This window comes from Centruroides sculpturatus, unplaced genomic scaffold, assembly GCF_000671375.1.
Source record: "Centruroides sculpturatus isolate CEXI.00-Female unplaced genomic scaffold, Cexi_2.0 scaffold955, whole genome shotgun sequence".
NCBI lineage: Eukaryota > Metazoa > Arthropoda > Arachnida > Scorpiones > Buthidae > Centruroides > Centruroides sculpturatus.
In genome coordinates, this window is record NW_019385144.1 from 61,727 (window position 1) to 89,374 (window position 27,648).

Genomic DNA, 27,648 nt, shown 5'->3' on the forward strand with positions numbered 1-27,648 from the left:
AATTATTAAGTTTATTTATATACTATTATTTATAACAAATATTATATTATCGTAAAAGATTGCCATGCGTATAACTTAAATCAACACATAAATGTGATGCTAAGATAATGTTAATTATGCATAACAGGAAATGATACGATCGTGACGATGCACGCAATAAAGACTACTCTTTATAAGCGTCCATAATTATATTATAATGTGTAGATAAATACGTTGCAATGTGGCTAGATCATTGTTTACATTTACATTCAACCTTTTACATAATTAAATTACCAGTTGCTTGAACAATACGTTACATAAAAAGACACAAGGAAGTTGCAGAAATATAAAAAAATTAAGAAATTTTATTAAATTAAATTATCAGTAGCCATATTTGTATTCATTTAGAATTTATATAAAAATATTTTAATGTTTTTAGCAGACTGTGAACTATATAGAACGTTAAAGCTTGCTGTTCGGTCTCTACATAATGAAAGAGAATGATAAAATTAAGAGCATTTCGAAAAGTTATTTTAAAAGTATAATAATCCTAGATTAAAGGAAGAAATTAATTAAAATTTTACATTTATGTTCTAAAAATATCCTATATTTTTGTCTCTGTATATTTATTTTATTCTAATTTCTTTCAATGATAAATTACCGATTCTTACAAAAATTTATTAAAGAATTCCTTATATTACTATATCTTATATCGATAATAATCAATATTTAGCACTTTAGAATTAAATTTTAGTATATTCATTATTCTATGAAGATGGAAAAGATATTTTTAATTAAATTTAAAAAATTCTTTTACATGATTTTTAAGTCTTCTATTGAACTTATTTCGACGTCATTATCCATGACATGTGAAATTCTAAAATTTGATTGAGTCTGAAAGACTTGGATGCATTTTCTCCATTAATATCTACTTTTTTTCTCTACAAAATAAGAAAATTGCATTTATTTTCCATTATAGAATAATGCAATCAATTACTATGAAATGTATTGTTAGTAGTTTAGATTTTTATCAAAATAATTCAACTCTTCTCTTCAATATTTTATCCTAGAACATCTAAAACATTAGATTTACTGTACATAAATTAATAATAAATAAAATTGACATTAATTTTATGGATTTAATTATTCATTAATCAATAATTAAAATATATAACCTTATTAATTTTTTTTAAAAACATTAAGGTCAGTTTCTTAACATGATACGATGTTATCATTTTATAACCTTTCATTTAATTCACAAACTTATTAAACTTTTTTGAAAGAATTCAATCTGGATTCCTCTACACTATTCATTAAGGCAATAATTGACAAACTGGCAGTTACCTACTACTTTCAAAGAAAACATTTATATTTATACATTCTATCGCAATTTAATTTGACACTAGATTTTTTTTATATTTTTTTTATTTTTTCAATTATTCGTAAGATATGCTTTCGTTTGGAATAAAGTATTCCTTGTATTTGTCACTAGGATGTAGCTATGTCAATTCACGTCTTCATTATGTCGTAAACATGTCAAATCATTATATTAATGCAATATTTAATGACGACTACAACATTCTCTGACATCGTAAGCATGGCATATGTTGATGACATTCGTTAATTGTAACATTTATTTCTATAAAAATTCGATATTTATTACGAAAACTTTATAAATAAGAAGTGTTTAAACAGTTTTAATAATAAATTATTTACATAAATTTTGTGTTAATAATAAATGATATTTATTTTAATTTAAAAAAATAAAAAAAAAAGTCTCTAAAACGAGAATTTTTGTTTGGTGATCCGAAATTAATTTTGATCAAAATTGTAAAGAAAGTATTAAAATTTTAGAACGTGAAAAATTTGATATTCTGGTTATTGTTAACGACATAAATATTAAAAACAAACTTTGTACAAGCTAAAAGGAAAAAAGAAGTCAAACTAAATGAAGTTATTTTTAGATGCAAAGCAAATGCGATCTGTCTCCAGCATCCTCTATTATTACGGATAAAAGTGTTGAATATCACAGATCTCATTGATGGTTATTCTTTAGAAGTTTAAAAGTTAGTTTTGAAGAATGATTCTCTTCTCGATTTTCACATTTAACGATTAAGAGACTGAAACTATCGCTTTGTCATCCTATACTTTTACTCGCTTGTGATAAGGCTTCTACAAATGGAATATTCATTGAGAGCTATGTGTAATTCTAGACTCTGTTCGATGCAATATTTATGGAATTTTCGAAAGGTTTTTGATTGATAGAACGAAATATATAATAATAATATTCGGCGAATAATTGCTTCATTTTATTAAATTATTGCATATAATAAATTTGAAGATTTAATATCCCTATTTTGTTCTTTAATGGCTAAGTTTAGGAATAAGGAAAACATAATTTGAATCAAATAAAGTGCTTTTAGTGAAAATTTTCATATAATTCTAACGCTCAAAATATCATATATCAAAGCAATTTAAGCAAATTTTCTGTAAGAAGAATTGTTTTGGGTAGAAACAAAATCGAAGAACTGCTTCCATGTGCGGTTGCACATGACTTTTATTGCACGTCAGTAGCTGTCCACTAATTCTATTTCCAATCTACCATTGTGTTTTATTACATTAGCCAACAGCTTATCCTATAGGAATTTTATCTCCGAAGGCTTAATTTTAATAATTGATAGAAGTCATAAAACAAGTTATTGATTTGTAAATGATTTAAGTACATTTCATCGTTAAAAGCATTAAATACGTAATTTCAGTTTATTTACAGGCAATCTTATATATATATTTTAAGCTTATTAAAATATATACAACAAGGAAAAATAAGAATTATATTAAAATATAATTTTATAATATTTACAGAAATTTAATTTTAGTACGCATCGCATTAACGAGAAGTGTAAGTAACTCGATTTTTAAAGAAAATCTCAAGTATATCATCTAGACTACTTTCCATACGAACAAACATAACTTAATCGGTTTCATTAGCTATAATGTATTTTGTTGGCAATGCATTCTTTTCTATACTCAGTGAAAGGGGATAGAAGAGTGAACGGGAACGTCCTTCACTCTTCTAAAACCAGGAAACGAAATTCAGAGCAGCGACTTTCATCCTACTCAATAGCAGTAATTTGATCTCATACTGACGGTGCAAGAACAGTAGCGAATATAAGGACGCTTCTGAAGTGAACTTCCACTCAGAAAGCACACAAATAAGATTACCGTGGAGAAAAGGGCCCGGGATTCTGAAGCGAAACATAAAATCGGTTGACACAAACAAGCACCATGGTTGAAGATAACAAAATAAACCGATAATTAAATGAAAGATTATTCGATTGCCATTTTGTAATGCATAATTCAGTAGATAAGTGAAAATTATTATTATATTTTTAATAACCTATACACTTACATAAAGATTAGATAATATATAAGTTATATATAGGCCTATATACTAATATNACAAAATAAACCGATAATTAAATGAAAGATTATTCGATTGCCATTTTGTAATGCATAATTCAGTAGATAAGTGAAAATTATTATTATATTTTTAATAACCTATACACTTACATAAAGATTAGATAATATATAAGTTATATATAGGCCTATATACTAATATATATATATTAAATGCATTTTATGAATTTGAAAATTTGTCTTTCATAAATTTATAACTTTATAAATATATATTACCTTTGTGAGCATTTTTTTCCTTTAAAACGTATAATATCAAAATAAAATCAATATAGATCAATAATAGAGAAGAATTGTGTTTACTAGTTTCATAAAATAATAATAATTTAAATTTAATTATATAAAAAATTCAATTTCTGCTTTCGATCAATAATCAGAATGAATAATTATTCCATCTCCTGTTTTTATAATATAAAGTAAATATTCTTCGTGAATAATTAACTTGTTAATTCATCGTATTTAATCTATAAATCCACGTTTTTCAACCTGGGATTCGCGAACGCTGCTCCTGAGTAATGTCACGCTCTTAGAAACGTAAAACAGAATCACTAGCTAAAAAGATTGAGAAACACTGGTCCATACAAAGGAAACAAGAGGTTTTGGACTAATTCAATAGGTTAAAATATTATAAATTTTTTTGAAAATTAATGAAGAAATATGCGCATATTTTTCTTTTAAATAAATAAATATTTCTAATGTTTTTAATCAAATTTATTTTAATATAATTTTTATTTTTTCAATTATTCGTAAGATATGCTTTCGTTTGGAATAAAGTATTCCTTGTATTTGTCACTAGGATGTAGCTATGTCAATTCACGTCTTCATTATGTCGTAAACATGTCAAATCATTATATTAATGCAATATTTAATGACGACTACAACATTCTCTGACATCGTAAGCATGGCATATGTTGATGACATTCGTTAATTGTAACATTTATTTCTATAAAAATTCGATATTTATTACGAAAACTTTATAAATAAGAAGTGTTTAAACAGTTTTAATAATAAATTATTTACATAAATTTTGTGTTAATAATAAATGATATTTATTTTAATTTAAAAAAATAAAAAAAAAAAGTCTCTAAAACGAGAATTTTTGTTTGGTGATCCGAAATTAATTTTGATCAAAATTGTAAAGAAAGTATTAAAATTTTAGAACGTGAAAAATTTGATATTCTGGTTATTGTTAACGACATAAATATTAAAAACAAACTTTGTACAAGCTAAAAGGAAAAAAGAAGTCAAACTAAATGAAGTTATTTTTAGATGCAAAGCAAATGCGATCTGTCTCCAGCATCCTCTATTATTACGGATAAAAGTGTTGAATATCACAGATCTCATTGATGGTTATTCTTTAGAAGTTTAAAAGTTAGTTTTGAAGAATGATTCTCTTCTCGATTTTCACATTTAACGATTAAGAGACTGAAACTATCGCTTTGTCATCCTATACTTTTACTCGCTTGTGATAAGGCTTCTACAAATGGAATATTCATTGAGAGCTATGTGTAATTCTAGACTCTGTTCGATGCAATATTTATGGAATTTTCGAAAGGTTTTTGATTGATAGAACGAAATATATAATAATAATATTCGGCGAATAATTGCTTCATTTTATTAAATTATTGCATATAATAAATTTGAAGATTTAATATCCCTATTTTGTTCTTTAATGGCTAAGTTTAGGAATAAGGAAAACATAATTTGAATCAAATAAAGTGCTTTTAGTGAAAATTTTCATATAATTCTAACGCTCAAAATATCATATATCAAAGCAATTTAAGCAAATTTTCTGTAAGAAGAATTGTTTTGGGTAGAAACAAAATCGAAGAACTGCTTCCATGTGCGGTTGCACATGACTTTTATTGCACGTCAGTAGCTGTCCACTAATTCTATTTCCAATCTACCATTGTGTTTTATTACATTAGCCAACAGCTTATCCTATAGGAATTTTATCTCCGAAGGCTTAATTTTAATAATTGATAGAAGTCATAAAACAAGTTATTGATTTGTAAATGATTTAAGTACATTTCATCGTTAAAAGCATTAAATACGTAATTTCAGTTTATTTACAGGCAATCTTATATATATATTTTAAGCTTATTAAAATATATACAACAAGGAAAAATAAGAATTATATTAAAATATAATTTTATAATATTTACAGAAATTTAATTTTAGTACGCATCGCATTAACGAGAAGTGTAAGTAACTCGATTTTTAAAGAAAATCTCAAGTATATCATCTAGACTACTTTCCATACGAACAAACATAACTTAATCGGTTTCATTAGCTATAATGTATTTTGTTGGCAATGCATTCTTTTCTATACTCAGTGAAAGGGGATAGAAGAGTGAACGGGAACGTCCTTCACTCTTCTAAAACCAGGAAACGAAATTCAGAGCAGCGACTTTCATCCTACTCAATAGCAGTAATTTGATCTCATACTGACGGTGCAAGAACAGTAGCGAATATAAGGACGCTTCTGAAGTGAACTTCCACTCAGAAAGCACACAAATAAGATTACCGTGGAGAAAAGGGCCCGGGATTCTGAAGCGAAACATAAAATCGGTTGACACAAACAAGCACCATGGTTGAAGATAACAAAATAAACCGATAATTAAATGAAAGATTATTCGATTGCCATTTTGTAATGCATAATTCAGTAGATAAGTGAAAATTATTATTATATTTTTAATAACCTATACACTTACATAAAGATTAGATAATATATAAGTTATATATAGGCCTATATACTAATATATATATATTAAATGCATTTTATGAATTTGAAAATTTGTCTTTCATAAATTTATAACTTTATAAATATATATTACCTTTGTGAGCATTTTTTTCCTTTAAAACGTATAATATCAAAATAAAATCAATATAGATCAATAATAGAGAAGAATTGTGTTTACTAGTTTCATAAAATAATAATAATTTAAATTTAATTATATAAAAAATTCAATTTCTGCTTTCGATCAATAATCAGAATGAATAATTATTCCATCTCCTGTTTTTATAATATAAAGTAAATATTCTTCGTGAATAATTAACTTGTTAATTCATCGTATTTAATCTATAAATCCACGTTTTTCAACCTGGGATTCGCGAACGCTGCTCCTGAGTAATGTCACGCTCTTAGAAACGTAAAACAGAATCACTAGCTAAAAAGATTGAGAAACACTGGTCCATACAAAGGAAACAAGAGGTTTTGGACTAATTCAATAGGTTAAAATATTATAAATTTTTTTGAAAATTAATGAAGAAATATGCGCATATTTTTCTTTTAAATAAATAAATATATATATTGTTTAAAAATATTAAATTTCCGTATTTTTATAGAATTACTACATAAATAAACATGGATAGCTAAATTTCTGTTAAACCTAAAATAAAATTATTAATTACTAATTCAAATTTATTTATAATCTTATAAAAGCATATTAAATTTTCTTATAACAATATAAAATTGTACTTAAAAATAAATAAATAAAACAATGCATTGCTATAAATTTTAGATAAATATGAAAAAAATAAATAAATAAACTTAAAAATCAAAACTTTCTTTTCGGTATTTGTTTTTGTTTTCGAATTTTATCTATCAATAAATCATTTTTTTTTTCAAAAAAATGACATTTTTTAAAGTCAGAATCATCAATACGCTTAATGTATAAACTATGTAAATTCGAATTTTTCTACGATCTTTAATGAACTGAAGCAAAACAAATATACAAAATAAAGGCAAAACGTAAGCAAAACTTAGATATTAGTTAGTTACAATCGAGAAAATTTCATCTTCGTAATATTTTATCCACAAAAAAAGTATATATACCGTATTTTATTCTTTTATTACGCCAGTTTAATAATGATATTACTTATTTTTTTAACGGGAAATTTAGTTTTTAATGGTATACAGTAGTTGACTGTAATTTTAACAATGTTTAAAATTAAATAATACAATTTAAAGATTTTAATGATGTCATGTTTATTAATAACAGAAAAGTTTTTAATAGTATTTAGTTTCTCACTATACAATATATATATATATATATGTGTGTGTGTAAACTCTATAGGGAACTAGTTAAGAAATAAATTTAATTATTTCGCCAGAGAATGTAATTTATATATGGTTAATTCTGTATCTAAAAGTATATTGAAACTAAAGTAATTTAGCTTAATGGCTATTAGTTTAAATTGATTAATATTAAAGATTTCTGCAAATTTAGATTGTGTATTTTTTCTCCCCTCCGTATCAAAATTGAGTTTGTACTCAGTAATGAAAAATTGCTTGTTTATACGAAGAAAATGTGAACAATTTACGATGAAAAATCGTGTAATTTAGATAGATTTTTTTGGAAAATTTTTATATTTTTGTAAATAAAATGTTTCCAGAGGTAAGAGCAATTTTAAAAGCATTAAAATTACATAAGATGCATCACAATTGCTGGGAAATGTAATCTACTAAAATGTCAAGTTTAAAGCATCGACCTAAAGCTTAAAATTTTCTCAGTGTAGTAATTTTGTTTAGTGAAAAATTAATAAATTGATAAAATTTAGTGAGAATTTTATTCGGAAAATTTAATTATTTGTAATTAGTTTAGATTTACGACGTTAGATTTAGTAGAAAAGGTAATTTTTTATTCAGTAAAATTTAAATCTGTACCGAATGCATAAATAATTATTTATTAATTTTCTTTGACGTATCAGATATCTTTGATAATCACATTGGAAACTTTTTTTTAATGAATTACGAAGGAAGAAATGATCTTTATCATTTAAGAAGAATTATTTTAATGATAGGAAAAATAAAATTCTGCAACAAAATTCCGTAGTAAAAATACGTTGATGATTCTTCCAAAGATTTTATGTGTGGTTTTAATAATTGATGAGTTAAATTTGATAAATTCTTGAATTTATTAAAAACTTTAACGTTAAATTAATTATTATTATTTATTTATTTTTGCTACAAAAACGTAGAATTTCGTGTTGCACATAGAATAAAATTTTTACTCAGAAAATATTCGCCATCAAAAAGAATTCTTTCAACTAAAAATAAAGTTTTATTGCGGTTAATTTTTTAATATTTTGAAATCTGAAAATTAAAAATAAATAAATTTAATCTTAAATTTATAAACAAATTGGAATTTTTAAGAAATTTTAAATATTTATGAATTATTAAATTTGAATATTTGAGAACTTATAAAGTTGGTGTTCAAAGTATTTTTATATTTCAAAATCAAACTTTTAATATTATTATTTTTTATACTTTTAGAAATTATTAAATCACTTTTAAAGAAACATTATTAAAGTTAAATTTAGAAAACTTCAACAAATATTAGATAAAAAAGTTTAAATTTATTTAATAAATTATCAACACTTTAAATTTTATCAGTAAAGACAATATTCAGTATATATTCTTTTAAATTTATTAAATTTTAAATATAAAAATTGCTTTAAGAAAGTTTTTAAAGTTTATTTATTATTGCGTTCGTTATTATTATTTAAAATTAAACATTTTAAATAATAATAATAATTATTAATTTAAAAATTTTTCTGTAGTTTTAATTTATACATATTGCTTGTTTAGTAAATATATATTAGACCAGCAGAATTACCGAAAAAATCTAAACAAACTTTGTAAAATATTACAAGTTGGACCTATTAATTTCTCCACTTCTTAAGAGAAAAGTGATAACACCTTAATTATTTAACCAAGTAATTTATTTTTCCTTCTAATCCCGAAAAGAAAGTGAGAGAGATTAATGAATTCAATAATTTAATTCATTAGTCTTTCTCTACAATAAAAGAAAAACAACCTAAGAATTAAGTCTATTTGGTTCTTAATTTTAACTTAATTCTATAAGTTGCTAATGTTTATATAAATCAGCAAAAGAATTAATTAATTGAAATTCTAAAAAGGGGAAGCAAACAATGTCTCTCTTCTTTTTTAAGATGCCATTACATTTCATTGATAATAACCGAGATACGGATCTAACAAAGAAAGAGAACATTATTTAAGAAAAAAGTTGTGTAAGGAAAATAAAGAAAAATTGAAATATTTTCTACGGCATGCATTTCTTTTCTGTCATCATTACATAAAGAACAATTCTAAGTACAGTACAAACTTAAATATTTATATCGTTTCTCCACTTTTATTGTCTTTACTAATCTGCTATTGCTCTAGTACCAGTTATGGCTTTTTGTTCTTGCAACACTCCATTTTCTGCTATTCTTTCATTTCGTTTAAATACGGCGATTCTTTTTATAATACCCTAAAAACGAAGATGAGCTCAAATCCCCGGTACGCCTGGGAACAGTAATGATACCCGAAGAAAATGAGTTATGGAAAGGGTATTTATAAAAAGGAAAAAAAAGTGTCTTGTAGCAGATAAAGAGTGGCTCGTTGATTTATATGCATCTACCGTTAGGTCTCGAGCGACCATATACACTACATTCATAACGATGGGTTATAAAATCTCACAATAAAACGACGAATTAATTACCTTCTCTATTTCCGGAATACAGATCCTGTTCTTATTCGTAGGATACGTCTTCTCGTTATCATATATCGGGGGTGATCGTGAAGCTAGACTGTAATAAAGTCCGTACAATTATCTCGGTTGTTGAGCTTGCAAGTTGCTTTCTTTTCTCTAAGGTGTCGTATTTCTTTCTTTAAAGAAGATACTTGACATCGCACCACTAAGCTCTGTCTTCGTTTTAATGCCTAACGTCATTTAAAAATTGATTGAGGACTATTTTAATTCTATTCAGGGTTTTCATTCAGGTGTACACAACTAAGCTCCCGAAGATTATATTCGAAATTAAAGCAGAAATATTAACGTTTTCGTATATTTGCTAGGCTAATCCCTAATAAATTATTGATTCTAACTAATTCGTTTCGCTTCGATAAATTTTCTTGTTTTTTAACCTTTCTTCTTGGATAATTTCTAACTGGATGTTCTGTATGACACTCCTGTGGAGTAATTGGAGAAATTTTACAAGCAAAATGAGAAACTTTATTGTTGTTCTTGTTATATTTTTTTTGTTTTTTGTATATTTTACAAATTTTCTCCAGGGTTAAAATGTTCAATAGCTAATATTCTAATGCTATTTTGAATAATTTACACCTATAAGAGCCAATTCATAAGGGATAGAAGATAAATAAATAAATAAATAAATATATATATATAAATTGTCCCTACTTCTAAGATATGTGTAATTTTTTTTGCATCATACTAAAAAATTAAGAGTAGAAACGAGTAAATTATATACACCAGATACACCTTATTTTTTTCAATATCTACTCAACTCCAACAATGAGAAATGCTTTTACTTATTTTGTATATGAAAAACAGTTTAAATCAATACATGAAAAGTAAATCGGGTCTATGTCTCAGTCTGCTTGGGCTTACTCCTCTAATATACATAAGTTATATAAAGGGGAGAGAGACGGTGTTTATACCTTTAAATATATTTGATAAAATTTAAAAAAATGATATTGCAATTATATCAAAAATTAATTTTACTTAACGTCTTTCTATGAATATTTTTATGTAATTTATGGAGAGTTGAAATATTCAATAATTATTTTTACTTTCTTCTAATGACGTCAAGCCATATTTTCAATATGGAAATATTATTCAATTATTGAAATTTTAAATATATAAAAACAAAATATTTTTCTATCAGAATTATTAAATTTTATGAAAATTAAATATTTTAATTCATTTTATAAAAATATTTTTCAATGCTGCATAATATGAATAGATTTAATTATAAAAAGTTTTTTTATGTGTAGTATATAAAATCAATATTATTTGTAAAATTATAACGAAATCATTGAGCCGTAACAAACTTCAAAATAATTAATTCTTTAAAATTTCAGATTTATTATTATTATAATATGCAAAGCATTGATAATTTGTATTATTTATAATTAATTATGCAATAAAATTATAATTAATTAAGCATAACCTAAAACACGTCTCGACTTTTTGATTCAATTGAACAATAACTTATTTTCATACATTTACATTTTCTTTTCTTTAATTTATTTTACGTTATTGTTTATTTATTTTATTTTTTAAAAAACAGTTCTTGAATATTTTTGCAATGATTGATTATTTCTTGCAAATAGCCTGCAACAATACTTTTCTCCAAACAAATATTTACTTGTTTGCCAGTTTCTTCATCAATCCTCTAAATCATTCCTCGAAACATTTCTTAACTTTAAGCTATTTATTTTCTTGCCTTTTACGTTTCTCCCCTCTTTTAAGTCTATTTTTTTCTTCTAATCAGTTCTGTCAAGCATTTAAGTCAATTTATCTTTACGATATTTATACAAATTTAAATTTCATCGATGAATGAATGATACACTTTTAATTAAGAATCGAATAAATTATTATTTTTTTTTATCAGAAAAAAAAGGTTAAATAAGTGAATTTTAAGAGACTTTTAGTGTCCTAAATGTAATATATGTATATAAAAATGACCACTCTGAATAAAATAAGCTTAAATAAATATAGAAAATAGAATATTCTTGTAATACAATTGTAAGTTATACCATCTTTCGGTCGGTAGAAAGATACATATATTATTTTTAAATTGAAAGCGCTAGGGAAGTTTCCTGTGGCACTCGATAGAGACTTAGTTTCATGCACTTTATAAAAAGCAATAAAAGTATCTTAATATAGGAATTCAATTCAAATAATAGAAAAATCTCTTATTGCTTTTTATTGGAATAGTTCAGAAAAATTTTCAAAATTATTTTGAAAGAAGAAAGTTGATAGATTTGAAGATAAAGATAAGTAAAAGAGAGATATATGAAGATAGTAAAATAGATAGAAACAAGATTAAAAGAATTATATTATAAAATAGAATAAAAAACAGATTAAAAATGAGAAAATTTCTTTACGAAACGAGTCTAAACTTCATTATATATCATTTACAATAAATAAAAGGAATGATTTTGTCTTTCAAAAGTAATTTTGAGTCGAAATCATTTTCTTATTTAATATCAACAATATTTTCGCAATAAAATATTTATTTTTTTTTATTGTTTTCTTTAATTTATATACAGGCATATTATTAAGAATGTCTCTTAAGTATTTTTATTGCTTTAAAGAACTATTTGATTTAAGCGATTATATTGTAGTTAAATAAATAAATATTTATGTTAAAAATAAAAAAGCATGTATTTCCGATCAAGTAAATATCCTAATTAGTTGGAATTTAGGTTGATCAATTATACACTAGACTTAGTTGGGGAATATTAAGCGCTTTGAAAGAGACGATGAAAAGAATGTAAAAAATTCAGATTATATTCTCATATTTTTTCTGTTATACTTTATAACAGAGCTATATTCTATCCTGTCTTAAGTGTAATCGAGTTGTCATGTCTGTGCCATCAGAGAAATTGGTACTTGTAGAACTTTGTTCACTTCTAGGGACCACGATAAAAGACTAGGAGGATGGCAATAGTCGACTTCATCGATTGCCGAGAAGAACAGTGAATGACTCCCACCCACTTGGAGAGATGCCGAAAAGAGTCTGTGACGTCATCATCTGTAATTATAGGTCCCTGTGTTAGCATGAAAGTTAAGCGAGCGCTGTCCGAGATGCCCGGTGGAGATTCTCATTTTTTAATCCAAAATAGAAGAGTTTTCTACTCATCTTGAGCAACTTTCAATCTTGTTTCTCTGATGAGTTCTTATCGATTTTATCTTTCTTTATCATTCCAGAACTTTTCTATATAGACGCATTTCTGATTACAGAAGATGGACTTTTTATTTCTGATATATCTTCTACTTGTGCAAATTTTCTTTTATAATGACTGACAGCTACGATTTTGATGAGTGAAAACAAATTTTTCTTCTTCTTTTAAGATGAAAATATGAATAAATTACGAAATAAAAAACTTACTCTGATCTAAAACTAATTCAGAATCTCACAAGATAAGTAATTTTACGAGGAAAGCTACTTTTCAAAATGATTACTTATAATCTAAAAAGTAAATTTTTACAAAAATTGATTTTATTTAAAATTTTATGTATAAGGAAAAAGATTTTTAATTCTAATTAAAGTTTTGATAAGAAGTATTTAATTTTGAAACGACTAAAAAAAGTATTCTTATTTTTAAAACTTGTAAGGATTTTAATTATTCATTAAATTGTATTAAGATTATAGAATGACTAAAAATAAATTTTATGATTAAATATTCAGAAAAACAAGTTTAATCTTAATTAAAAGTTTGGGAATATTCCTGTAAAATTTTCACTACAATTGGATTATTTAATAATGTAATAAAGAAGAATTTATGTCACGTTATCAAGCTTACTTACGTGTAAGAAAACCGTTTGATTTTTCTTTAATATTGAAAATTAATTTTTACAGTCAGAAATTGAGATAAAATAACATTATATCCGTTATCTTTCGTCATATTCCCTAAGGTTTAAGGAATGATTTAACGGTTAACAGAGCAATTTTTTTTAGTTTTTACAAAGAGAAAAATAACATTTAACCTTGATTAAAGGTTGGGAACAGGTTCCGATAACAAAAATCAACGAAACGACGCGAAACTTGTATAGATCTTTGTCTCAATCCGGTATCCAATGACATAACGAACGACAACTAAGAACAAATTTTTCAGCCCTGTCGAATCGACAAAAATAATCAATTGAATATCCTAGATAAAAGATTCTCTTCACTTAAAAAACGAAACTCGATGAGAGAGGTAAGAAAGAAAGAAAAAGTGTAGATAGATAGCATAAGAATTTTTTTTTTCCAGAGATTCCTTTCGATTTGTTGAACTGACGAAAATGTAGAGATAGCGACAATCTTCTTTCTCCATTTCCCGTATGTATGGCTTTGGGGAAAGAGACTGTGAAGTTAGACTGTTCCCCTTTTCGCGATCTGCTTGTTCCCAATAGGAAGCGAGTCTTACAGGAAGTTGGGGAGGAAATATTCTTCTATATTCTGTCTAGTGAAGAAATGGGAACACTTCTTCATTGTTATGATTCGAAATATCGGGAAACTAAAGCGTTTTTCTTTTTCCTATCCAGTCGATTACAGATAGGGATGCATGATTCCTGAGTTCTTTTTCCTATATACATCACTTTTTTCCCCCTCGGTTTTGTTCGAAGTGCTTTTTCATTATATTGTTATCGGGATGAGTTTCTTGTGATTGTCTGAAACTGCTGCCGTGGTAATGGAAGTTAGTGCGAAACGCCAAAGAAATCTAACTTCCTACAAACTTCCCTTCTTAAATATTTTATAAATAATGAAATAACTATTATATTATTCGCCCATCGCCAACGAAATAAGTTCTGTAAAACATTTTTTTTTTAAATTTAACTTGCGACTGTAAATATATTTAAATTTGAAACTGTAAATGGTCTTAATTGTGTTCAACGAAACGACGTAACAATCACGAACCCTCTTTGCTTCTTTATTAGATGATATAATTGTTATAATCACGTAAATAATAGCGTATAAAACAAGAATATTTTGTAATAAAATATTCTTATTTTGAATCTTAAAAACTGAATTATATAATTTAACTTTAAAGTTACATATAAAATTTACCACTTTTATTGTTTTTATATATACTAAATATATAATTAAAGCAGCAACTTTTATGTTCTTATATTATTTAATTAACAGTATTTAAATTAATTTGTTTTTTTATAATTGTTTTTAAAATGATTTCGTCGTAAGACTAGAATAATAAAATCTAGAACAGATCTAAAATTTATAGCCATAAATTTAAAAAAATAAAATAAAATTATATCATTCTTGAATATTCGTGATAACAATTTAGAATTCTTATATATCAATTCGAATTAATAACATATGCATATATGTGTGTGTGTCACGTGATATACAGACGCATATTTTCCTTGTGTTATATATTGTTACAACCATTTAATTGTGTGTGTAAATCATTTGTAAGCGTGTAATACGCGATTTAATAGCTAAATTAATTTTATATATGTAAATATTATATAAATATACATGTGTATTTGAATTTTGATAAATCCAACAGCTATATTAACTATATAAGCATTTCTATAATTGCTCACGAGCATTATATATAAATGAAACGTTTACGAGCTATTATTGATGCTTAAGCATAAAGCAAAATAAAAAAATCATTTAAAATTAATAATCTCCGATAGAACTGTAAATATAATTTGGCTCGATTTCGGTTAAAATCGATTAAAATTGATCATTCTAGTCGATCTTTTCCAAATAGACCAATATCATTGATATGGAAAGTAAACGAGATTCGGGATTTGGGGAATAACCCTATAACGAAGTAGGATGAGGTGTTGAAGTTGAGAAGATCTGCACGATATTTAGCAGTATTCGACTTCCTCTTTCCTTAATAGGAAATGATACTAAAATTATTTATACGTGAAAAATAAATATCATTATATATAAAACTTTATAGGAAAAAGAAGGAAGAAATTTAAATTGGCTAAATTTAAAATTTACCATTTTATTTTTGAATGTAAATCCTGTTTTCGTCAACTAATAAAAATTCTATCTTTTAAATAAACTTTAAAAATTTCTAAATTAAAAATATTTTTTATATTAAACAACAAGAAGAAATTTTCCTGATGTGTATAAAGTTAGACACTCGCTAATTTTATTTATAATAATAATCAAATTAAATTGATTTAGATAAATCAAAAATAATTGAATAATCGTATTAATGTAAAATTAATCCAGGGAGTCAATTTTTTAAAAGAAAATATAATTAATTAGTAAGTAAAATGAATATTTCACAGGTAATTAGAATCAAAACATTCCGTAATAAGTTAAAAGCTTATGAAAGTGTAATTGGTATAAAATAAAAATAGGTAAGAACAAAAAAAGAAAATTATTAAATTTCATTTTTTTGTATNTATTTTAAGCTTATTAAAATATATACAACAAGGAAAAATAAGAATTATATTAAAATATAATTTTATAATATTTACAGAAATTTAATTTTAGTACGCATCGCATTAACGAGAAGTGTAAGTAACTCGATTTTTAAAGAAAATCTCAAGTATATCATCTAGACTACTTTCCATACGAACAAACATAACTTAATCGGTTTCATTAGCTATAATGTATTTTGTTGGCAATGCATTCTTTTCTATACTCAGTGAAAGGGGATAGAAGAGTGAACGGGAACGTCCTTCACTCTTCTAAAACCAGGAAACGAAATTCAGAGCAGCGACTTTCATCCTACTCAATAGCAGTAATTTGATCTCATACTGACGGTGCAAGAACAGTAGCGAATATAAGGACGCTTCTGAAGTGAACTTCCACTCAGAAAGCACACAAATAAGATTACCGTGGAGAAAAGGGCCCGGGATTCTGAAGCGAAACATAAAATCGGTTGACACAAACAAGCACCATGGTTGAAGATAACAAAATAAACCGATAATTAAATGAAAGATTATTCGATTGCCATTTTGTAATGCATAATTCAGTAGATAAGTGAAAATTATTATTATATTTTTAATATTAAATGTTAACGGATGTAGAAAATTTTTTTAGTAATAATTGAAAAAAAGTTCTAAAAATAGATTGGTTAGGTAGAAATGGCAGCGCGTAGTTGAAAATAAGATAGAAAGTCGAGAGATGTAATTCGTTCACTCGATATGTTTTGTGAACATTTAAGATAAATCAGATATAATAGAGATTCTTCTAGGTGAATTTAAACAAGAGAAATGCAATTGCTGATCTGATTTTATTTGTGAAGATTATAAATAGGATTACATGAAGGGCGGTGATCTCATAGATATGGCTCTTTCCTTAGATTTATAGTTGGGAAGTAATCTCGGGAATATGTTTTGTCCAAAAAAGAAGTAAAATCGTTCAATCTCATTTACTAGAGTATTTTGTAAACTTTTTTCTAAATCTTTACTTTTCTCTTTCAATAAAAATCTTTTTAGTTATAATTCACTAGAAATTTCATTCTAATGATAGTTTAAATTTATACGAAACGATAATAAAACGTCGTTTTATTATTTAAAATTATAAAAAAAGGAAGCTTGATTAAGCCGAAACTGATAGATTTATACCTCTTTTTTTAAGTCATTATTTAGAGATATAAATTATGAAAAAATGCACATTTTTATACACTTAATCAGATAATTTATTATTTACAATATTACTTTTTTATCTAATGTCATTGTGAACTATTAGTAATTTTAATTAATTAAGAAGCTTACTTTCTCGGTACTTTCTGTGTAATTCATCGAATGGATGATGCAGAAGGTTGCACTGAGTGATTTTCTTTTGAAAGAGGATAGTTGTGTCTCTTCTCTCGAATTGCTTGTGTTATATTTCCACATATTAGCAGTAATGGAAATAAAATGGCTGACAGTGATTCTGAGATAAGTGCTTCTGTGATCTCGTTGGCACCTATCGCTCCTAAAGAAATCCCTAATGCTATACCACAAAAGTGATACATAATTCTGTATACGTTGCATTATCTAATATAAAGGATTTTAAATACTCGCTTTCTATCAATTAAATATTTCCGATAAATAAACATGAATTTTATAACTTTTACTAAACCATTTTATTTTTTCTTTTTAACCTTTCGAGAATCGAATATTGAAATTAAATATTTTAAATCCAATTCGTTTAGCTTCTTCTTCACAACTTTAATGTCGTGAATTGTTAATTTTCAAATCGCCTCGAGAGTTTTCAAAGTGTTATAAATTTTTCAAAAGTAAATTTATATATATATATAATTTTTTCCCTCATTCTACATTTTAATTTCGTGAATACGAAATTCTCTTCTTAATTTTAAATTCAAAATATAATTTTGTTACATTTATTTGAATAAATTCAAAGTTAAATTTTAATAATAAATTAATTTCTTAACATTATTACTATCCATAATTTGATATTTCTCTAATTATTAAAGATTTGTATGATTACTTAATAGAATATTCGTTATTTATTCATTTGAAACATTGATTATAGTTGTAGGATGTGCTTAAAAGTAAACAAATTAACGTATTCAATGAATTATCTTATCATTCATTTTAATGTCATATCCATACGTAAAGATATATTTATAAACAACGTAATCGTTTCATAACTTTAAAATATTTCTTATAATCAGAATTTCAAAACGTCAACGTCCATTACTTTCTACACTATTATTTTCCATTAAATATATTGCAATTAGCTCTATTGATATAGAAAAGAATTCTTTTGAGTATATTTTTAATTATATTTCTATGCAATAATTAATAATTTTAATGCGTTAAAAAAACTAAAATATGAAATAAATATTTTAATTTCGTCTATTGTAGAAAGTAAGTTATAAAAAATGTATGGGAAACACAAGTTTAACAAAAGGAAATTTTGTATATAAATATCTAAAAATGTTCTGAACCGGTCATTTATTCGATAGAAAAATAATTTCTTGGTACAATAACCTCTTTAGCTATCTGGAAGACATCCCACAAGTTGAATCAAGATAGTTCTTCAAAAGCGCATTAAAATGCAATGATGCTTCGGACAACTTTGTTTTTTGAGTCTAGATATTCCAACAGAACAACAAAAATCTTTCAGCTCCGAGGTTAATGTAAGACGAAACTTTAATGGGTTGTTTCGTCATCCCCAGCTGTAGACGGTATTTTAATGAATTTCCTCTTCGTAAGGTTTTTTCTTGTCTGTCTATGCGACCTCTTTTCTTTCTGGCTAATTAAATATCGTTGTTGTCAACAAAGCCACTAGTGGGGGCTCGGAGTTAGAACTAAACTGTCTGTTGTTGCACCCCCGTTGGTGGAAAACAACAGAGATGAGTCTACAGCATGGTCTAGAGGTATACCGACTGAGATACAAAACAACCACCATTATCGCTTGCTTTGTCATTTTTCATCTTGGTTAAAAAAAACTTTCAGTTTATACTTACATAATTTCCCTACAGTTTCCAAAATTATTCACTTAATAGCTTAATAACATGAGATATTCTAACATTAAATCAATTTAAACCTATTAAATTTCGTTAATTTATAAAATTTCTAAACCGAGATATATAATAAAAATCTAAATTACTCTTGAATTAATCGAGTTAACATTATGGTGAAGCAAAAATGTATCTAATTGTACGTGTTTCTTTATTTATTGCAGAGGACAGGAAATTATTTGTAGGAATGCTCAGTAAACAGCAAACAGAAGAAGACGTACGTCAATTGTTCCAACCCTATGGCTCGATAGAAGAATGTACGATTCTCAGAGGGCCTGAAGGACAGAGTAAAGGTATAGTTTGTGGTTTATATCAATCACGGAAAAGGTACGGTTGGTGGTTTTATATGACGCATCCACATAAAAGAATTTACTTTTATAAAGACCATCGTGCATTTATTAAATGCCGAATTTATTTTCGTTTTCTTTACGATAAAAATACCATAGAAAACAACAAACATAAATGGATTACACGGTAAAATTTAATTATTCGCTTCTTTGGATAAATCGGATTTAACATAATCTGATCGAGTTAGATTAAAGAAGTCACTTTGAATATTTTTCAATTCTCAGTTTTTAATTTTTAATGAATTTTCCTCATCAAAAATTTATAATTTAATATAATTTTACTGTATTAAATAAACGAGATTTTAATATGATAAATTATAATGATCAAGTTTATATCAAAATTAATATTTTATTAGAATTTTACTAAAAATAAATCTTATATAACAAATATTTTTTATTCATTAAGAAAATTAACGTGTTAATTAATTATTAATTGTGTTAGAAGATATATTATTGGCTTAATTTATATTATTTGGTTATTTTAGTTACAAGAAAACCCCTTCTAAAGAGATTTTCTTAGAAAGGTACTTATGCTAAACAGTAAAGAAGCTTTTACAGGGGCCCGTTTCTAATAATAGACAAAATGTTAAAAAACAACTCACTTAATTTTTAATTCTGAAATGTTAAATTTTTTAAAACATTTTATTAAAGTCATTTAAACATTTTTAATACGAAAAAGCTTATTTTAACATATTAAATAAGTACGGATCCCAAAAATAATTTATGAAAAAAAAAACATTTTTTACTAAGTTAATGTTGAAAAATTATTTAAGTTATTTAATTTTTAAGTTTTTAATGTGAATAAAATAAAATTTAATATTTGTACAGATTGTTCCCTTAGGGACGAATATATCTAAAATATATGTCACATTATTATTATTTTTTCCTTATCAGAAAAATGCTACTTTTATTCTGCTACATTTACTCCATGCCGTAATTACACGACAAAATATTAATAAAGTTTTAAAGCTTCTCGTTTTTTTCTTTTCATTCAAAATTCAAATATAAAAACGCTATTCAAGAGAACTTTTTAGATATTCCATTAGCTTTTAAAAAACGTTCCATTAGATTTTCATCGAAAAATTCGAGAATCAAATGGATTAAGAGCTGATAGCATTTGGTTAATATTTTACAAAATGAAATATATTAATATATATATATATATATTTCCCCCTCATCTTTATGAAAATTTAATTTTAAAACAAATGCCGATTTTGCAATTTCCCTGGAAGAATAAAATAGAAAAAATTCTTATATTCAACGAGTAGAATATAAAAATAGTTTCAAGGCGGTAGCGAAATTCAAATACTTTCAGATTGTCCAATTTCGATATGATAAAGTACCATATTTATCCACGGAAGCATCCATACAATCAGATTAATCTTCTCTATAACATTGAAATTGCCAAGAATTCCAATTTTCCGGAATTGTTTGATCATTTTGTCATTGTATATAAGAGAAATAAACATACCATAAGCTGATATTTTGGGAAATAAGAGAATCCGCTGTTTTATATACGATTGTAATCCATAGGAAAGCGCATAATACAAGAAAACGGTCGATGGAACGATTTCTTAATGCATAACGTGAACTGGTAAATATAAGATACCGGTAAGGCCAGAAGATAGTCATGCAATTTTGACATCTCACCATTCTTAATGTCGACAGCGTAGTTGTTGGAAGGTGGCTAATGGAACAACCATCGTTTTGCCATACGAAAAACGAACAGTTACAGTCTTATCCGATTACTGAAGAAACGTCGTCGTTTCAACGTCTCTTATCGGCTTATTGGCTTTTCTCTTTTCATCGTTTGGAAAAATCGAACTTTTTCCTCCTCTTTGTGGCATTTTTGGCTTTAATACATTTGTACCGTATTATCCTAACTCTGCACCCCAAAGTAAACACAACGAATATCGTTTCCATTAAACTCTTCTGGCATTCTAGTCAACGATGCCACTACCACTCCGAATGGTGATTATCTTGTTTGTCAAAAAATCAACAAATGGCTTTCGATTATCGAAAAAATAATATTACTGATAAAATAACATCTAGACCAATTTCTAAAAATACCATTTTCTTCTTCAATTTTCTTACATTTCCTTCAGAAAAAATATATATATATGTACAGTACAAAATATAAAGATTTAATTAAAGTTTATTACTGTTTTTACAGTTAAGCGTATTTAATAAAATCGCAATTAATATATATTTATCAGAATTGCTAAGTCGTTTAAATCTTTCGAGAGAATTTAATAACTTTTCGAGTATTAATAAGTTGATTATGAATAAGATTTTAGGGAAATTTATTCATTTCTGAATATTAAATCTTCGGGATTGTTATATTTTTAAAGAAAATTAATGAAGTGAGTTTCTAATTAGTTTTAATTAATTAAAAACGTGATACTTAATCCAAAATAATGCGTGATAATGAGATAAATCTTATAAAAATAGTAAGAATATACTCGTATTTTTATTAATATTACTGGAATTTTGATGAAAGGAAATTAGATATATCCATCTCTGAGATTAATTTTCTAATAATAGTCAGTGAAATTGGCCTCGAAATATTCAATCTTAATTATTATATAGACATATATATATTCATAGTTTCATTTATTGAATAGACAAGAGCTGTAGATTTATTTAACGTTATATTCCTAATTTCAGATACTCTATAAGCAAAATAATTGCTTCTTGTATACACGTTTAAATCTAATTAGATAAATAATTAGTTAACAAATTCGAGTATCAAATTGTATGTTTACTAATATTTAAATTTCTGATATTATCATATTATGCAGATAGTTTCATTAATTTTAAATAACTATAATTTAATTTAAAATAAATAATGTACGATATATATTTATATATATTAAATATTATGATCTACAGTTAATATTTAATTATTTATATTTATAATCTGTATTGCTGTTTAATATTCTGAGCTCAAATACGTAATAATAGTTTTTGATTTAGTTATTGTGTTTATTTTATATATACTTAAAGAGCGTATAATGTATAATATTAGTGCGTGCTGTTAAAATATATTAAGTTTAGTTATTTACAAGCTCACTAGATTATAAATTATCCATTGAAAAATACAGAAGCTTTATAAAGCGTTTATACAGTACATGTGGGAAGTATTGTGCATAAGAATCATGCCACATGTTTTACTTAATTCTAACGAATAAAAACGTTTAGATTACGATAATTTATATGTAAACTGTAATTTTAAGTTCGAATTATGTTTTTATTTAAAACACAAGTTAATACATATAAAAATATTTACAGTATTTAAACATATTATAAAAAGTTACATGTAAAAAGTTGCTGTAAAATCTACACGTAGAATAATAATACGTACACATATAATACTAATTCAATACATTAATATATAAATTATTAAAATTATCTTGCTTGAAAGATTAAAGGTAGACTTAAAATATTTTTTAAGATTAAAAGAAATGCTACAGTCATTTCTAGGAAGCGAGTAACGATAATGCTTTCATGCGTTATCATTATTCGCTTCCAGCGATTCGTTTTTGAAGTAGTTTACTAAAAATAAGCAAAAAAAAAGTTAAAAGAAATAATTTTTACTTAAGGGAAAACATATATAATAAGCTTTTCAAAACATATCAATGCTAATCTTCAATTCGGCTGATAATCCACTTGGTACTAATCGCCTTTTCTTCCTTGAAATCTTTCAACCATCAAATACCCAATAATGATATAAAACGGTCCACTTCACAAATATCATTCAATAGTTTCATATTTTGATAATTCGATCTTATAAACTGTGGAGTTAAACTTATCACTCAATATCTCGAATTTAACTTAATACCGTCGATACTCTTGCTAGAGTAACAATGATAGAAATTTTGCTGTGGCAAACATCCTCTACTCCTCCACCCCACTCCTGATCTCGGTCCAATGTTGCTGCTATTATTGCTGATTTGATGGTCGCGATGGGAATTGGATTTCGGAAACGGTATTCGCTAATTCAGCAGGTTATATGAAAGCCCACCAAACTCTTACCCTGTCCATTACGTTGGATGGGAGCTTGGGGACGCTCACAGATTGTTTCTACACTCCCTCATATCTTCCCTACAACTTTAGTATTATCTTATTGTCGCCTGTCACCTCCCCCATTTGTATTTTCTTTCTTTTCCTTTCGTTTTGGCACTTTCTAAATATATAACTTATTTAGTGTCAGCTACTAAGACATAAACAGAATGAAAAAAGCAATACCTAGAGGATTTATAAGTAGAAAAATGTCATTTTATATTTTCAATTTTTAAAAAATATTAATGATGTATAATAACGCTCAATTTATTATTTGCGAGGAAAAAAAATTAATCACGTTCTTTTATTTATTTATAAATTTAAAAAAATGTATTTAGAAAATAAATTTCTAATCTTATAAGCTTATAGATCGACTTTATTTTTGAAAGTTTATATTATAAATAATTAGAAATTATTTATTTAAAATATATTTAATACCAAGATTACGTTTTAGAATAATTGAATATTTTAATAAAATGAATTTATGTTTAAGTGCACACGAAAGATTATTCTTGGGTAATGAATGATGTTATCCTCTGCCTAATTAATTTATAATAGCTGTCTGAATATTAAAGGAAGGATGGGAGAAAAAAGGAATTTTTCCAAATAATCGTAATAGATATTTAGTATAAAAGTAATTATCAAATTAATGCTAAAAAATCAATTTTTGGAAACTCAATTTACGGTTTATGTTATTTTTCTATAAAAAGTCACATAATTAACTTGGTACGCACTTAAATTAACAACAAAAATTACTGTTTAAAAAGCCCGAAAGCTAAACACCAAGATGACAAATTTAACTTGCTAACATTCTCAATAAAAGTGAAAATTTCTAAACTAGCTGTCATTTGCAGGCTCTATTTGACACGAATTCTTCATAATTAAGTACAAGATTATTTATTATCTTTGTCGCCTCTTTAACAATAACCGAGTCAAAATCAATTGCTTATCATCCTTACAAAAGATGTACTTATTCGACCATATCAATATTTTTCCAATCTAGTAAAAATATTCGATTCATAAAAATCACCGTTATTATAATTATGTACGATGTTTCCCTTATATTTTAATATTAAAGTGGATATTAATCGCTACACCAAATTATATTACGTGAAATAAAGGTAAATCAATTAATATAACGTGTAAATAAACAGCTTTTATTAATGTTGCTCTATAGGAATGAAGTTTCATTTAGAGACTCGACAGTTATTCATTGTTGTTGTTCTGATGATGTTCTACATCAACTCTTCTTGATAAACGACCGTTACAAGATTCCTGGATTATTTATCGATAAAAATCCACCAGAATTCTTATCTACAACCCCTATTTAATTGTTAAATTATTTAGCTTTTGAGTTAAAAATAATACATTTTAAAAGAAAATTTAGTAAAAAATGTTTAATCTCAAACGGCGAAGCATTATCCTACGGGCAAAAAGGGCAAGTGCCCCAAACCAATCCTTTATAAGAAAATTCTCTCAAAGAAAAATATATGTTCTCAAACCCCTAATTCAAATTTTACTTGGTTCCTCGAAGCTGTAACACGCCACTTATCTTCAACATTTTAAATACTTATTAAAAACACGTTACAAAACTATTAAATTTTATATATAAAGTAAACATTCTTTTCCCAAATACAGCTTTTAAAAACATCGCAATAAAATTCTTAAAATTTATGTGCAGTCAAAGTAAGGAAAAACACACACACACACACACACACACACACAAAAACGGAAGTAAGTAAAAATTCTATGGTAAAAACGAAATAAACAACATTAACCAATCCGTATCTCTCTATCTTTTAGGCTGTGCATTCGTCAAGTTTAGCAGCCACGCCGAAGCTCAGGCAGCCATCAGCGCCCTCCATGGAAGCCAGACGATGCCGGTAAGTAGCCATCTATCTATTTCGTCGATACCAAAAAAAAAAAAAAAAAAACTAGAAAAAAAAAGTCCAAGCCTTTCTGCAAGATTGAACTCCTTTCCATCTCCCCCAGTCTCTGTCTCCCGTTCTCTTTCCTGAAGAGACGAACTGTCTGCTATTGACTGTTGCACTATGACGTAAAAAGTTCTTTTTTTTTGCCTCAACTTTTGTGTACTGTAATTTTTCTTTACTGATATAGAGAGTGCAAAGTTCCACAGGACGTCTGACTGATATTAGTCACTAACTAAATTGCTATTAAAGTGACTAATTTGGCAATATATATGATTTGTGATATTAGCTACTATTTTTGCCTCGTAACCATAAAATTACTTTATGAATTGGAAGATAATTTCGGTAAGAAAAATATATATTACCGAGATTAGTTCCATAATTCATGGATATTTTATTTATTCTTCTATATAAATAAGTACAAAAATATGAGAAATTATTAAATATTAATCATGTTTACTTTTTTTTCGTAGATTAAGGTATAAAAATTAATAATCTAAACGGTAAAATTAATTAATATTTAGCCGAAATATCTTTAAATTATTTTAATTAATGTAATTTAAAGTTATTTTAAAGAATTAAGTGAATAAAATTGTAATAATTTTTTTTCTGTTCTTTCTTTTTAAGTATTTATTTACGCATTTTAAATGAGAAAAGGAAGAAAGAGATAAAAATAATAATAAAAATAAGCAGGAAAAAAATTACACCTTAATTCAATCAAGTTAGAAAAGTTGGAATGTTGCTAGAAAAATTCACAATTGCCAAGTCTCATAAAATAAATGATTTTAGCAAAAACCGTTAATGAAAAAGTAAAAATCTGGCAAAGATACTAGCAAAGCTGGCCAAATATGTAAACGATTGAATTTCCCCAAAGGAGTAAGAAATTTGTTTGTTCTTAGCCCCAGAGATGAAATAATTAATTAAAATTTTCAGATAAAAGTGCGAAAAACCTAAAAAGAAGCTTATTAAGTTTTAGAAAGAAAGAAAAAAAAAAAATAAGAGCTGCGAATATCAAGGAGGAATTTTCAAGAAAAGAATGAGTTTCATCTCTTGGGAACCAGACTTTATAAAGAAAGGTCGATCAATTCCGAATAGATATAGTTAAATTGACGAAGATAAGAGGAATTTGAATGAAGACTGTTCTTTTGGGATATCAATAGAATTTAAACTAATTGCCGATAGGAGAAAGTTTGGTTTCTTATAACATTATCCCTCAAAGCTTATCAACAAAAGAGATCGTTCGGTGAATCACAAAATAATAACTTTTGGTAATACTTTTTTCCCTTTTGGCAAGAACGTCTTTGCAGCTAATGCATATTTATGAATCTGGAATGTTGACGTTATGTACACTGAAACATTCGATTTTTTCTTAATTACACCATATCAACTTCAAAGTATTTTTAAATGAAAGTCTCTTCTTTCCAAAAATGTTCTCCTTAATTAGCGCTAAAATAATTTAATCGAGTTTTCGATTTTTAAAATCAAAAGATTCTAAAGAAACAAACATAAAAAAATCTCTATATGGAAATCTGCCATTCATTAATCTTACTTGATGTTTCTTTATATTATATCTTTGCTTGTTTTTCTTTGATAATCGGGTTTGAATGGAATATCCATCTAGTAAAGAAGATTTTCTCTTACTTTTTTTTAGATTTCAGCACTTATAAATAGGCGGAGGTATAATATATTTAACACGCAAATCTACAAGAAGAAAAAGTTTAGGAGTGAAATTCCTTATTTAGGAAGATAATTTTGCTAATTTAATGAATTCGCCGATACAATTACAGTTTCAAATAACGTTATAAAGATTAGATTAAGCAACAAGATAATGTGCGAATTAAGGAATATTTAAAATCGATAACCTCCT

General features: G+C 25.9%; 1 protein-coding gene across 1 annotated transcript in view; it reads left to right on the forward strand.

The window, feature by feature from the left end:
* The window catches only part of LOC111635381 (CUGBP Elav-like family member 4), an 86,127-nt gene extending 60,256 nt beyond the window's left edge, over positions 1-25,871 (forward strand). Inside the window, exons 2-3 of the mRNA XM_023380335.1 lie at positions 19,609-19,737; positions 25,657-25,871. Of these exons, the coding sequence (XP_023236103.1) occupies positions 19,609-19,737; positions 25,657-25,871 (344 nt within the window). The remainder of the gene's footprint in view (positions 1-19,608; positions 19,738-25,656) is intronic.
* The last annotated feature ends 1,777 nt before the right edge of the window (positions 25,872-27,648 follow it).